At 24.5% G+C, this 16,992-nt stretch overlaps 1 protein-coding gene across 1 annotated transcript in view; it reads left to right on the plus strand.

The window, feature by feature from the left end:
- The window catches only part of LOC129610845 (uncharacterized protein DDB_G0283357), a 255,592-nt gene that overhangs the window by 110,282 nt on the left and 128,318 nt on the right, over window positions 1-16,992 (plus strand). Inside the window, exon 4 of the mRNA XM_055523599.1 lies at window positions 463-590. Coding sequence (XP_055379574.1) covers window positions 463-590 — 128 coding nt within the window. The remainder of the gene's footprint in view (window positions 1-462; window positions 591-16,992) is intronic.

The following is a 16,992-nucleotide window of genomic DNA, read 5'->3' on the forward strand; positions in this document are numbered from 1 at the left end:
AATAATTTTTTTTTACTTATTTATTTTCAAAATAATTCTTCAAAATGTTGAAGCGCACCTACTTATTTTTGAAATGGATTTTATAAAAATGTTATAACTAATTTTCAAAAATTACAAAAATCTGAACACCTTTACTAAACAACTAAAATTTTAAATTATCGCAAGATATTGATAAAGATATGTTGAAAATTTATAACTCCATTTTGTATTTTAACGTACCTCAACGTAAATTTTAATTTTGAAGGAAAAAACTTAAATAATTTTTTTCTTAATTGTTTTTTGTTATATTTGAGGATTTCATTTTAAGAGTTTTGAAATAAAACACGAATTACAGTTTGTACTCTCTATATAAATGATTTTTATAATTAATAATATCTTTTATTTTATGACGGCATTAACATTCCTTTTTATATTGTAATATTCTTTGTTTTATGATTTGTTTTTATTTTTATTTTTTTATAGGCGATCCTGTAATTTAGATTGTGGATCAGAAGGTTTATGTGATTTCATGGAAAATGATGCTGAAGACAATCAAAAGCAAATGCGGTGTTTATGTCCTTTTGGAAAAACTGGAAATGGATGTACTCAAGGTAAAATAAAATACTATTGTTTATTATTTTCCTTTTTCGTTTTAAAAGTGTTTATTATGGGGGGCCTCATATAATAATTTATGAGTTGATGTTAATATTCGTTATAAACTATTTGATAAAACATTTTTTATTTGAAAACATAAACGATGACATTAAACATCAAGTTTATTTTAAAGAAAAGTCAACAAATATAATTTTAATTGTATGACAGATATGTGATACAGATACGACTTGAATTAAAGATGAATTATTGCTTAATTTGTTGGTGTTACGGATCATTGAGCAAGAAATTCTGTAATATGGGATATTTGGATTAATTATAAGCCCATACAAGAATTTATCATTTTAACGTTTTTGTATACGATGAGGTAGGTTATGTGATGGCACCAAATTCCGGATTTTGAGTTTTCGGAAGGAAAGCGTAAATTCAGTATTTTTGGAAAGATGTTGGGCTGTGGGTTTTGCGGTTTGTATGTGCGTGTATCTCAAGTTCAGCGGAACCGATTTTGGTGAAGTTTTATATGTGAGTTTATTTTGTCCATTTCACAAATTAGGCTTTGGGGTATGTTACGCTTTGGGAACTGAAACATTTTGCGGGCCCATTTTACATTTTTTACAATATCTACGGAACGGATCGACCGAATTTCTTCAAATTTGATATTTAAGTTCTGGTTATTACCGAAACTAACTGGCGAAACTCTAACTGACGTTTTCAGGGAATTCCGATGGCACAAAGCGAAACTCTACTAATAACCGAATTTACATTTTTTTAGGTACGTTAACAAAAAGATTACTAATCCCCTAAAAATTTGAAAGTAGTGTGTAAAAAATATTTTCATAATCTTCTGCCAAGGATTGTTAATATTTTCATAATTGCCAAGAATTAATTTATGTTCGTAAATAGATTTTGCTATAATCTGGTTGGTTGTGGTTGGCTTAATTTTCGTAATATGGCGAAATTATTATAAGTAACGGAATTAAATCATATGAACTGTTTTGCAATATTACGTTAGCTATTGTTTTGCAGAATTACATTTTGTAAAATTTCCAGTATTTCAATCAGAAATAGCAGATTTTTTAAGTTATTAATTATTATTCAGAAAACAACATTTTTTATGTCTAAGGACTTATAAGTGCTTAAACAGCTTACTCGTTAATTTGTGTCTGAATTTACACAAACATGCATATCTTTAAACTACAATTCATTTAATTTCTTTTTAAAGAATGTGTAATGAGATTTATTCCTTTAATGGCATACTATATGGCATGCATTGCAGAATGGTTTGGCTACAACATCCAACTGTTATACGTTCTCGTGTAATGACAAAGTGTTTTCTCGTCTAATACAAAATTACTATTATTATACTATCATTGTTCATATTATTTCATTATTAAATTTTCCTTTGTTTTTTTATTATATGCTTTATATATTAATTTTAGATGTTTAATAATTTGTCAGCTGACATAGAAAAATAAAAATGTTAAAAATTACTCGTTAAAATAATGAATTTTTGCGTTTTCACACATACGACATTGCACTCTTGTAACCACAATTTTATGTGCTCGAACTAGATAATACATTTTTTATAATAAGTCCTTATGATAATATTAATATACATAAGTACATATAATATGATTGTAAGCAGAGGTCATACTCTAACCCTTGTCTATTATTTTTTTTTCTTTGCAATCCTCTGTATGCCATATTGTTAAGGATAATGATTTTTTTTTGTTTTTATTTTTTAGTTTTTAATAAAATATGAGTTGCTACTGAACTGTTTTTATGTGTTATATGAATAGAGAAAATTTAATGAAATATTCAAACGCGTATAAAAATATTCAGAATAATGAAATTTTAGTTTCTTTTGGGCTTTGGTATGATGAACACGTAGTCATTTTCTTATACTGCATAAGTAAATGTTTATGAAGACGCACAGGTATGAATAAATTATTTTTGAGTAAAATTATTTTTTTGTAACTAAAATCTGTTTTTGAATTTAATTATCCTTATGGAATGTCATGTATTTTGGTTTAGTTTTCATATAAAAAATATGTAGTATTTGTGCTGAATTAGCAATCACTTTCAAATAAGTAAACGGTTTATTAGTTTCGAAATACACGAGTATTTGGCTTCAATAGGCGGATTCAGTAATTTTATCTTATAAATAACGTATTTGTATTCAATTTGTATTTTACTTCTGTTCTCACTCAAAAATATATTAAATCTCTAATAATGTTACAACATAGGCCCTATTCTTAAATTTTCAGCTAAAAAGTCAGAATTAAATTTCTGAATATAAATTTCGAAATAATCATTTTGAAAATTTAAATGTGCAAATTATATTAAAGATACGTTCAAATTATAAATCCAAACGGCAATCTAATCAAAAGCTAGACGATTTCCATTTTTTAATAAATATATTTTATTAATTAAAATATAGAAGAATTCAAGAAAATATTTTAAAATTTAAATAAAATGTTGCAAAATTTATAAATATTCCTTATACCTTCGTGTGGGGCATATTACCTTTGGTATGAAGTTTGTAACCACTTGAGAAATTCGTCTGCATCATAGACATGTATATAATATATTCTTGCTAAGCAAACAGCAAACTATTCTTACTAAGCAAAAATCAATATAAAATTCTACATTGATTTAAACATATCAACGTCCATCCGACCGAAAGATAACTCAACAAAGAACAATGCAATCAATACCAAATTTTCATAAGTTATTTCTTTTCTGAAAAGGACGGCTATTATTGTAATTGCAGCAATTCGGAGAACTGGTTCGGATAGCTGCCATACAACTCAAAGTGGCTATTTTAAATATTTAACAAAGATCTAAACTAATAAGTATCTTAATTCAAAATTTTGTAAGGGTGTGTCCAATTACATTCTACGCATATATTCTAAAATTATATGTATTGGCTCGAGTAGCTGCCAAACAATTCCAAAAACTAATTCAAAATAGTAGGTTAGATAAATGAAACATGGTAGTCGTGTGCCCAATTAAAGGTCAGATATATCCGTGAAGTTTCTATGGATTTGTTTTGCAGGCTCGAGAAATTGCTATACAATAATGAAAGATGCAGGGTAGAATTCAATAGGTTTACACCTACTGGAACGTTTTTATTTATTTTATAACCAATGTAATGAATCCAATCTCGATACATTTTTGAAATGCGGCAAGAGCAATTTCATGTCATACATTTGTGTCGTACGGCCACAAAAATTTATAAATTTTTTAAACATCTTACTTTGGGTATCGTCCGTTCTAATTTGGTGAAAATGGCAGAACTATTTTGAAGAACTAGAAATATTATAATTGACCTAAAATTCATAGTTTCATACGCCCTACAAGACAAAGATATACTGAGTACACAAAAAAAAAATATCTCAGTAATGTTTCGGTCCCTATAATGGATTTATTCTTAATATTATAGTTAAATCGATATCGCTAACTTTTTTAAATCAAACCAACATTTTTTCAGTGATTGGAAACTTGAAAAAAAAACCTTGCAATTTTAATATTCTCCATAATCCACTTCCTGTTAGCATGAAAACATTTTTTTTATTCAATTTAATATTCCTATATATTGTACCTTTTTATTAAAATCATCTATCAATCATTCAATATAATATTATTATAAAATTGTAATGTGTCTATAATCTTATATATAGTATAAGAGTAAGTGATGATAATAATAGGTATTTTGTTAAGTTGTAAACTTAATGCAATCAATTTAACTTAAAAATCTTATAAAATCTACTTTTCATGTTTATATCAAACCTATATCAAATTTCACATTAAAATTCATTTTTCATTATTGTATTATTATGTACATGTATATTTTAAATATATAAAGCGATAATTGCAATATCTTTAAAATTTAACACACACATTTCAAAAGATATTTTTTTTATGTATATGGGCACTCTTTATTAAAACCACTTTAATTTAAAATTAAACTACTACATGATAATATTATGCATTTAAAAAATATGTTGCTTGGTTTATAAAAATATATATAGTTAATATTAAAAAAGAAAAGCAAAAACAAAAATTTTAAAATTACAGGACAAAATTAATGTTCTGTGTCTAATTTATGTTTAATTTTAAACAATACACGTACTAAACCACCAAAACTCCATTATTTAAGATTATTTAAATAAAATACATATAGTATATAGTTAAATTTCGTGTTCAATATAACAGAAATGATTTTATATAATATTATTGTAAGGATTGATTAAACATGCAATTTTTGGTGGATAAAATAATAATATTAACGTGTTCGAAAGATATAAAATGTAACACAAATTAACGGAAATAATATAGCAACAACATTAAAATAAAATAAAAGGATATTTCGATAGGATATTAAACTGTATGTATTCAATGAGGATAATATTATTGAAAAATAACATATTGTGTATAATATTATAAATGGTTTTTTGTATAATATATGTGATATACAAATGACATACGCTTCAAATATCCGAACAACATGTAACTAAAAATGATATTTTGTTGAAAAGTGCACGTATAATAATATAGCAAATTTTGCACTATTTGCAATATTATTCCATGTATTCAGTCATTGAAACTTATTATAATTCCTATGTATGTATATAATAATATAATTATTATGAAATTCATTTAGTGAGAATCAATTTTTGCAAAAATGTACTTAATATATTTTATATGAAATATTTTTTTTATGGTGTTGAATTTAAATGGAAAAATCTGAATTCTATGCGGGAGTGATGTCATACATACGAATACATAAAATGTATTAATTCTATGAATCCGGTAATGAATTTTTAGAATTTAATATTATTACAAATATATATAGAGTATTTGCTATTTTCATTTATTTTCTCTGATATTTGCCTATTAATGTATTTATGTTAATGGTTTGTTTAAAGCCGATTTTGTTCTTAATGTTTTTGTTTTGTATCCTGTTGGGAATTTGTATTTGTGTTTTGTTTGTTCTATTTCTGTTAAATGGAACATTATGTAAAAATCTAGGATTAGTATATTACAGATGAATGGAAAATGTTTTTCTTCTTACCTTTTTTTGCTAAAGAATTACAAATTATGAATGATTTTTATTGAATTGCCGTTTCAGCTTAATGTTAATGGAGTTTGGGGGCCAATAATGTGAGAGAAGATGTTTCTTATTCTTTATGAATACAAGGTCAAACACATTTTTTACAATTGCTATTAGCTACTATTTTGATTAAGGCGTTTTAAAGTTTGTTGAAAAAAAACTGACAAAACTCATTATAAGTGATTAGGTCCCACTGAGTTGATAGTTTAATTGAAATTAAATCCCACTAAGATTGCCTGAAATGAAGCACGTGGTACCAGTGCACGGTAACAGCCTGAAAAGTAGCAATTTGATCACAATTTCCTTATTCGATTCAGTAAATTTAATTTTCGTTATAGTAAAAATTTGATATTAAATAAAATATAAAAACTACTCGTACTATAAAATCATGTATAGTGGCAATAATTCTGTTGCCTACAAAATTTTATTTAATATCAAGTTTATTATTAAGTATGTAAAAACGTGCGAAGTGCGATAGAGTCAGAAACCGCTTGAGTATAACAAAAACATTATTGCATTGAAATAATTCTCTTTTTACCTTATATTCTCATTTTGCATATATTTAGGGGACTTAGAGCAAAAATTTCGAAAAAATTTATGTTGCTAGTTAATTAAGTGAAGTTTTTGTTTGAATACCGTAGTTTATGCAAAAGTCTTAACATTTACACGAATTTTAAGACTTTTAAGGGGTGAAACGAAAAAATGTTTCTTAGAAAAATCCTAGATAATATCTTCACTAATGTAGTGTGGTGTTGTGGTTTTGGAAATAGATCAGCAAATGAACAGATGGATTAAAGGAGAGATGGACAGACGAACAGGGTAAAACTATTACGAGTATAAAAATTGATAATAATGAAAATATAAGAATTTTTTCGTAATCAGATACTTAAAAAATTTCTACGAAAAGAAAGTAATTATGTTGACTTTTTCAAAAATGTAATTTGACCAGAAATTTAATTTTGTATCCTTATTTAAATTTCGTAGAAAAATTCTGTAATCTATTTTTAAAATTTTTGTAGATTTTGTTTTAAATTCGTAGATTTGTTATTTTTGGAGTTCTTGTGTGTTTTGTCAACAACTTAAGTGACTATATTAAAGGTATTAAGAGAATTTCAGAGATATATAGATATTACGAGAATATTATAAGGTATATAATATAAGAAAAGGGATTGTTTCTTAAAATACACAACAAAATTCTATATTTACTACAAATTCTTTTCTTCTTTTGAAGCCACACCTTTCATACCATCATGTCATGGCCAAAATTATTTAAATTTTGAATCTTAACTTTACTTTAATTGAACCTTACTCCATTCTATATAAATATAACGAAATCATTTAACATGAACTAAATCAAGTGATCCAACGTTATCTCCTACAGAAATTCATAAAATATCTCCTTATTTTTGAAAAACTCATTAAAGTTAACTTTAACTTTTAAAATAGAAATTGCTTACTTTCGGATTTAAAGTAACAAAATTAATATTTTTAAGATTTAATATTCCATCACACTTTATTTTTCGTACGATAAATTAATTTGGTTGTTTATTTTTATTGGATTTTCTTTCTTATTAGTTGGTTTTTGTATGCAATATTTATTCAATAATGTTTTTTTTTCAATTTAAATGTAGTTACTTCTGATGTGCCGCATAAACATCACCAAAACATGCTTTTTATTATTTTCTCTATTTATGTAAATTTAAAGCATAACGCGCAAAAAAGAAAAAAATTTTTTAAATTTCTCTTTATTTTGAATTTTTTTCGCATAATCTACTTACAATTGAGTTGATTTTTCCGTTGAGGTCGTCAGAAAATAATCATGTATTTCTACACATCCGGACTGTATTAAAATTAAGTTCAGTTAATGTAAATCAACCGCATATGAAAGGAAAGAAAAAATGAAAATTGCATATAATTTCGTTTATTATTTATTTTTCATTATTAATTTATTTTATATAACTACATAATATGTATGTACACTTATATTGGAATTTTATTCAATAATTTTTTATTTATTTTCATTTGCATTTTGCATGTACATATAACTCCGTTTATACGTATTAAAAATCACAGACAATTTTAATTCCAATTGAATTTTCTTCATTATCAATTTTATTTTATATTTTCCAAAAATTAGTGAAAATAAATAAAAATTAAAATTTGGTTAATGTAAACCAAATATTGAAAGTATTTTAAATTTATAGTAAATAATAATTTAAATGCTTATTTACTATATTTAATTTGTAAGTAAATAAATGCGGTTAAAATAAATGTAATATGGGAAGAAAATTAAAATACATTAAAAGTATAAGAAGAAAAAAAATTTGTTAAAGTAATAAGATAGAATTATAATGGACGAAATGGGATACATCAATGATTATCACATTTCCTAGAAGAGAAAATCATTTCAATGATATTTTTGCATGAAAACTGCGTGCCAATATTGGAAGAAAACTACATACTATTATATGAGGAGCAGTCATCATGAATTACGCGACTCTGTTTCTTAAAAAATCAAAATTAATTTTTTTATTGCTTTATTTATGAATATCTAAGAGCTGCTAAAATTTCAGACTCCTCTAACGTACGTTTTAGAAGAAAAATGGTATCCAAAATTTGGGAAAACGGGTTTCAGATAACGGTAATTTTTAGCGGCCATTTTGTTTTTTTAAAGTTCAGAAAAAGTATGACGCAATAGAAGAAGGTAGTCACTATAATATTATTTTAGCTCTCTAAAATTATGGAAAAAATTATCTCTCTAAAATAACTAATAACGGACGGACGGATGGACGGACGGACGAACGGGCGGACGGATGGACAGAAGGACGGTCAGAGTGAAATTAATAATCACTTTTTTTCAAAATTTTCTTGGAAAAGTGCTTAAAATTAAAACACCTTTCCAGTATCTTTTTCCAAATTCAATACCAAATTGCATTCAATATCATGACTTAATGTTGCATTAAAAGTGTAAAATATTTTGACATCAATAATAAATTTAAAACTTATTTCAAAAATACCTTATGATTATGGATCAAGAATATTTTGCGGAAAGTCACATTTTATATACATATGTTCAACTTATTCTCCAAAAAAATAGATAATCCATTCTCCTGATGGCGTCATTTAAAGATTTTATTCAAACCATTTCAATAACATATTTCTTATAATAACGAGGAAGACAAAAATCTGATCCGATTGCCATTTTTTTAAAACAATTAGAATTACAAATAAGATAAGAAAAGTTTAAAGGAAAAACTTACTTTTAGCTTTCAAAAATACTTATTACTTATACTAGTATTTTCAAAGTGAATTGTATTGCAACGTCAATTTAATGCTATTCCGTATATTAAAAAACTTTTAAAAAACAATTTTCAAAAGTAAAAACTTTACTCATACTCACACACCAATTCACATTTACACTATACACTGAAGGAATATGTGCTTATGTTTAATACCTGTAACAGTTTGCTTGAATACATAAAAATTTTGTATAATATGAAGAAAATTTTCCAAAAAATCTTAAGTACTTTTTTTTGAAGTCGAGGATTTTAAAACAAAGTTTGTTCTTACGAAAAAAGTATATGTAAGAGAAAAGGGGGATTGTTTCCTCTGTTCCTCGTGCTACTTGTAATTTTTCAATTATGTACAACGGAAAAATAAAAACAAACATACGCAAAAAATATCAATTTATCAACTTTTTTCTAAATTCTTTCTGACATATCCTTCTAAAATAGAAGGGGAATTTCGTTACAAATAATTTTATGCCAAATCGCACTAGTTTATCTTATAACTAGTTTAAATTTTGATTTAGTTTTTGAAATTATAAATGAAAAACTGAATATTCACATATTTTTAAATAATAAAATAATTTTTATACCTTAAATTATTTGACTATGTTCGGTACACAAAAGAGTGTTCCCACATTCACTGTAATATTTATTTTTGCTTCACCGAGTCTTTCAAGTAGTGCTACCCTACTAAAATCACACACAGATACTTTGAAGTTAGGTTTATATATAAAACATGAGAAAATTCACTTTCATATTCACAACATGCTTGAAAATAAATTTGTAAGCTAAACTTTTTATGAGCTAAGGGGAGAATGTCGTAACTTTCATACTATCCTATCATTTCCTTTCAAAAATTAGTTTCTCTTTGAAAATATTTTTATCATACTCTTAAATAATCAATATAATTTTCTGATAGGAGGTATTTAATATAAGCGTAATTCAATAAGCGTAATATCTTCTGTGATTGCACCATATTTTTACAATGGAGTTCTACCTGTTCATTACGTGTGTCTCAATTTCAGCTAAACTAACTGATGTGTATTAAAATTGTGTTTTGGGAATGGAATTATAGATTATCAATTTTAGGGGTATGTCACGTATTATAGTGTGCTATATTATAGATTATAAAAAAAAACTGACATATTTGTCCTTGAAATATTTTATATTTCAGAATTTGTAGAAACAAGGAAAAATACAATTTTCCGAATTCCAAAGTTAAGAAACAGAACTTCGATAAAAGGTGGTTTTACATTTAAAAATTTGACAAAATTTTGTAAAATTTTATATTTGAGTTTCGTTTGTCAGCGAAGTTATCGCACAATCCATTTGAAGAAAATTAATTTCGGTGCCTCTGTTATAAGAATGTAATTTTCTTATTTTGGGCTGTAATAGATACAACAGAAAGCTAGTAATTTCTTTTCAAATTTAAAATAAGTTCTTAAGATATTTCTAGAATCTTGTGCAATCCTCAATTATGCAGAAAATTCAATTTATTTTCGGTAACCAGTTGACCACATCAGATATCTTAATTTCTTATAAAGTAGAAGCAGTTTCCAGTATTCTATTTTTCTATTTGAGCGCTGAATTTTACTGTATTATTTTGTTGTGCTCTAAAATTTTTTTTATCCGTCCCTGTTTTGTAAGAGTTAATATTGTTAGAGAGAGTTTGCAATTTTCTTTTTTTTGTGGTATTGATTTTCTTTTTCAAAATTTACTTTACTATGCATATGGTATATTAGATATTTTTATATTCCAGAAAATTAGATTTGTAAAAATTGAAATATCTTCAGTCCAACTTTTTTGTCATTTAGCAAGAAATTAGGTACATATAAAAGAAAACATAGAAAATTGAAATATTTTTATTTGAATTAGAAAAGGAAAATGACAAACTTTTCAAAAAATTTCAATTGATTTTAGTTTTCAATTCTTAATTTGTGCTTACAAAGAGTGTTTTTATTTCTTATTTCAATAAGTTGTTATACATGCAATAGATATACTCGTACAACTAATATGTATGTATATAAATTCTAAATGAAGGACTCCCGTCAAAATATTTAGTTTCTTTGCTAAATAAATGCATGTATAACAGAATTAAATATTTTGTTGAGTAAGAAATTTAAAATTTTATTTTCAAAAAGTTTTAATGAAGTTTTGTAAAAGTTTAAAATATGGTAAAAAATATTTTTTAATCTGTTTCAACTTTAAAGTTATGTGTTGTGTCTAATTACTAAGAAAAGTTGTTTGAAGTAGAAATGGCGCAGTCAGGTTTAGATTTATTGTGTTATGATTGTTTTAAATGACATTTTCACTTTAAAAGAAAAAAGGATCTTAATATTTTTATATTATGTATTTAAAATAAAAAACAAAAATTCAGGGAAATGAATGCGCTCTGTTTGAAATTGCAAATTAAAAAAAAAAAATTCATACTACTTTATAGTCTGAAAAGTTAGAAGAATCTGTAGTTAATTATTTATGTCTCTTAAATTATAAAACTATTTCAATTCGGAGTAAAATGCAGCTCGAATTGATTTTCTTATAGACTTTGAATGCTAAACTTGAACTCTATAATGAATAGAATATTTATAATATTTTATTATTTGAAAATGTAAAATAATTCATGTACTTTATTTTTGTGGGAATTCAGTTGTGGGCACAATATTATATGCAATCATTTGGAGAATCAAAAATTGGTAAATTTTTTTTCAGGAGCATGTCTAAGAATACGTTCATCGAGAAACAGGAATTTTAAGAATATTTGAACCAATTTTTACTGGCACGTGTGTTGTTTATATAAATCGTTTTTTAAAAGGAACAATAGAGTACTTCAAGTAAAGCTGTTTATACTATATTTTGTCATTTATGTTCTTTCAGAATGCCAAGCATTTATTCTAATTTTAGAAAACAAAAAAATTTCTATTTTTTTATTCCCATAATTTAGTATTATATTTTTCGAAATTGCCAAAAATTTACTATCAAGACTAGACCATAAAATATACATTTTTTAACATCTAACTTTTGAAATTGTTTGTGAACTTTTGTTTAAAATCTTATAAAATCAAAATAAATACATACATATGTCGAGAATTACTTACTACTCATTTACTCATTACATCCGAAATTAAATATAAAGCAAAGTGTATGACTAAACAAATACTTTGCATTTTTTGAACATTTTTCGAATCAAGTTACAAAATTTGATATATCCAGATATTTCTCATTATATCCAGATATTTCTCGAATCGCAACATTAAATTAATTATCGTATTAACTTGTACATATGTGCCATTTTAAGAAAATTTTAGTAAAATATTCAACAGTAATTTTCATTCCAATGGCTTTTTATTTTTCAAAACTTATCAAACAATAATGAGTTTAATATTAAAAGTCTTCTTATCGTTAATTAAAATAATTTATATGAAAATAATGGATAACAGTATAATGTAACAGAATAATGTCTTCTTAACGTTATCTGTTAACACGAAATTATTGAAATCTTTTTTAATAACAGGAATGAAAATTAACAATCAATTTTATGGCAAACATAATTTAAATTTTAAAAATTAAAATATATTTCAACAGGAACAGAATCACATAAAGAAAAATACCTACATCTATAGGATATATAAATGCAATTTTGATGACAATATCCTTCATTCTTTTTTTTTTACTTTTTCAAAAATCCTTTTTTTATTTTTATTACATGTAATGTTAAATTTTAACATTTCAATTTTTTAGTTTTTATTTACAATAATGTGCGTTAACGAAAAGAACCAATTATGTAAACATATACACCCATTTATACATTTTATAATACATATGCTATTTTCTTTATTTTACTGTTATATTTACTCAACATATTCGTTTATCATAAATCTTATACGTTATTATCATGTATAATACTTTACATATACAAAAATAAAATGTTTACATATGGTAAATGGGACTTAAATCATTACGATGTCATTTAAAATTCAAATAAAAGTCAATTAAATTCATATTGCGTTTATATTGTTAATTTCCCATGAAAGTTTAACTTATACGAGTATATACAAAATCATTATTATTTTTTATTATAATTATTATTGCATACACATATTGTATACAAGTTTTCTTTTGTGGTTTTATGTTTTATTAATACATAGCTATATGAAAATGTTTAATAAAAATTTGTATTTTATTACTTTGTATGATTTGCAATAAATAAAATTTCAATTATTTGTTAATAAAAGATGTCCTTTCTCTATATATTTTAAAACATACGATTATGGGAAATGCATGTAAAATATTTTAATATAGAGATAATATTTTTATTATACAAATTGGTATAATAGTTTGTTTGTAGCATTTATATGTATATATGTGACATATTATTCACTATAAAATAATTTTAAATTTTCCGGGTTAAAATACTCCATATACAGGCTATATAACACAATAAATTTAAAATATTCCTTTTTTTTTAATATTTATGTTAATTTTCAAGGAAAATAACACATAATATGAGTTAAAGTTGTTAATGACCATTTTCAGGTCATTTTCTACTTTATTTCGTTGGGTTTCTGTATTATACATTAGTGTATAAGCATATAACATTATGTCCATTATAGTTATATTGTGAATGCGTTGAGAAATAAAGAGAATGGCGAGAAGAAGGTTTATGAACTCATTACCCAAAACGATTTATGAACTTATACTCGTATACAACATATAAATTTTCTCAAGGGAAAAATTTTCATATATAATATTTTTGCATGAATATAATGGGTTAGTTTGTATAATAAATTTACTTAATGTATACATTTATATATACATATTATACTATGCAATATAATTGCTAGTATATTAATTTACAAGATGGTGTGTATTAAAATGGTTTATTAAATAATATTAAGTCCATTTATATACACATATTATGTATGTATTTGTATAGGTAAACATTATTGCAATATAGTAAACTGTGTAATATCTATACATTTATTACAAAATTTGTGTATGTTGATATGTTGTCTAATATATTAAATGTGATATTGAATATATATGGGGTGTAAATTTTCAATTAGGTTTCATTATTATAATTATACAATTTCTATTAAATAAATTTAATTGTTTTCGGTATCATTGAACGACAACAACTATGAATTTTAAATAAGGTTCATATATGTATGTATATATATGTATGTAATTGATTTGAATATTAATATCATTATTAAGTATATATATAGCACATGTAATTGAATACGTATTACATATTATAAGGGTTCATACTTTGAATACACATACAACACAATAAACAATAAAAATTATGTGTGTATTTAGATAATGAATAGTGAATTAAATGATTATTGAGAGCTTTATATGGTAGATTTGTAATTATAATGGGAATTTTGGTTAATAAATTCGGTTTGTTTTTGTACTGTTTTTATTTTTTTTAATTTGGTGGCATATGAAATTATAATGTTCCTATGAATAAAACTATAAATTTTAATTTAAAATAAATGCAAAACATAAAAAAATAATGAAAAATGGTTGTTAACAAAAAAAAAAACGCAAACTATTATAATTTAATATGGTGGTGTTTAGGGTTAATTTTGGAATTTCTATATGTCTCTATAATTAATTTTGTTCCAATTATTTCAATAACAAGTCGTTAGCTAATGTGACTTCCATAATTCATTTAAACTGTTTATAATTACTACAAATCGTTCAGGGTACAAGTGCGGCTGTGATGAGTAGCGCAATTAATTCATCTGAACTGGTTTAATTTTATATAATTTATTGCCAAAAATACATTGCATATTCACCACGCTTGGTTTTTGCTGTATTGTGTTCATTACAATTTCTAATTATTTGAGTAATTTGCGAAAACTGTACTTAGCGTGACTTAATAAAGCCATCATTAATAAACAACAAATATCGAGGAAAATTTTAAGAGAAATGTTTTTAAAACACTCATTTGAAGCGTAGCACAGTGGTACGAAATTTTTTTTGATTTGATTAAGCTTTTTTGAGTTCTTAATTAAAAGTTAAAAATTTCTATATCGTAAAAAGTGTAAGCATCTCAATAAATAAAAATTTTATATAATTTTTATGTGAACATAATTTTGAATAATTAATAATATTATGCACCTATACTTAGGGAATAAGCAAATTTTACAAATAAATTATAAAATATATCCTTATTTAATGCAAAAGTCTAATGACTGTCTGACATTGCAACCCTACATTAAAAAAAAAAACAATTTTAATCTTTGACATATGCATGGTTACTTGTCATGCACAAAATTTACAAAAGCAAAATGGGAAATTATTTTTTAAGTATACTTTACAGATTATATTTTTTATTACTACTAACCACCTTTGTATGACAGGGAATTAAAGCAAAAAAAGAATTTAATAAAATTAAATTATAAAAAATTTACAAATATAATTATTAAATGTAATTAAAACATAACAAAGAGTTAATAAAATTTTTTTTGCATAATTTAAAAATTTTTTGAATTTTAATTAATGTACTAAATCAGACATATTAAAATAATATAAACAATAAAAACCAAAAAATTATTTACCAAGATAGATTGAAATTTTGGTGTAAGTTGAATTTAATTAATGTTAAAATTTTTAATCTTTTGTTAATAATGAACCCGAAAAAAAAATAGTTGATTACATTTAATTAACTTTAATACGAGTAATAACTAAATTTTATACCATTTTTTCAATGACTGGCTGACAATATTATGTGAACGTACATTTTAAGTCAGTTAATGTTATTAAATTTTTAATTAATTATTGCTCAGGCCAGCCTTCAAAATTTCGAAATTTCAATAAATTTTTTTTAATGTGCGTGCTCTCGAGCATCTCGATTTTAACGGAACCGAAAACATTTCGGATGTGGTAGTTTTGGGAAATTAGAGCATGAGCCATAGGTTTATGGTCTGTGAAAGCCGTGAATTCTCGCCCGTCTACTGTGTAAAGAAAATAATTAATAGCTACGTAAACAACTAAAAGTTTTCGGTAAAAAGCAAAATATTTTCGTTTCAATTATGTCGCTATATATGCTGATAATTTGTGACCCAAAAAATTTAAACTCGTGACACCAAAAATACATTTCGCTACATTAGGTGTCTCACTGTATTTTCTCAACTAATCAAAGAGTTGCTTTAAATATGTTTTTTAAGAGTTTCCGAAGAAGAAATTAGGTGCTAGCAACCGAACTTTTTACACTAATGCCCCAATTTCTATCCTTAATTAGTGAACCAAATTTCCATTTTTTTAGCTATATTAACTAAAAGCTTGTTACTAGCATCAAATTTGAAAGAAATGTTTTGCTTAACTAAACAACACCCTTTGTGGTTGGTTATGTCTTGACCACATCAGCATTTTTTTCCTTAAGATTAAAATCAACAGTGAGTTATTCAATTTGAGCATTTTGCAAAAAAAAAAAATTCCATTTAATTTTCTCTTTTACTTTTTCTACTTTTATTCTCGTATACTCTTATTTTTTTGTAGAAAAATATGAATTTTCATGGGAAATTTAATTCACATGTCCCTAACAAAATTGAAATCTTAAAATTTTATATATATATATGCCTACCTAGTATAATAAAGTAGAAAAAAGCAGAGCTGAGAACGGAAATTACATTGGATATTTTTATTTTTTCGATATAAAAATTATTAATAAATATAAAAAGTAATTATACAATTCGTTGAAGATTGTGGTGGTCGTTTAAAATTTGGGCAAAAAAAAAAAAGAAAAGTAAAATGGAAAAATCTTTTAATTTTTAATGGAAATTTCTTGTTCTTTTTAACAAAAACAAAAAGGATTTAAAATTTATTGTTTTAATTTGTTTTTCTCTTTTGTTTTCTTTTATGAAAATTTTCGGGTCAAAAAGTTTTTCTTTTGTTTTTCTTTACTATGTTTGCATTAATACAAGTAGATATACAAAATGTATATAAGTGTATAATATGTATAGAATAATAATAATAAAGTAGGGTCAA

This window comes from Condylostylus longicornis, unplaced genomic scaffold (assembly GCF_029603195.1).
Source record: "Condylostylus longicornis isolate FDR11 unplaced genomic scaffold, ASM2960319v2 ptg000048l, whole genome shotgun sequence".
Classification (NCBI taxonomy): domain Eukaryota; kingdom Metazoa; phylum Arthropoda; class Insecta; order Diptera; family Dolichopodidae; genus Condylostylus; species Condylostylus longicornis.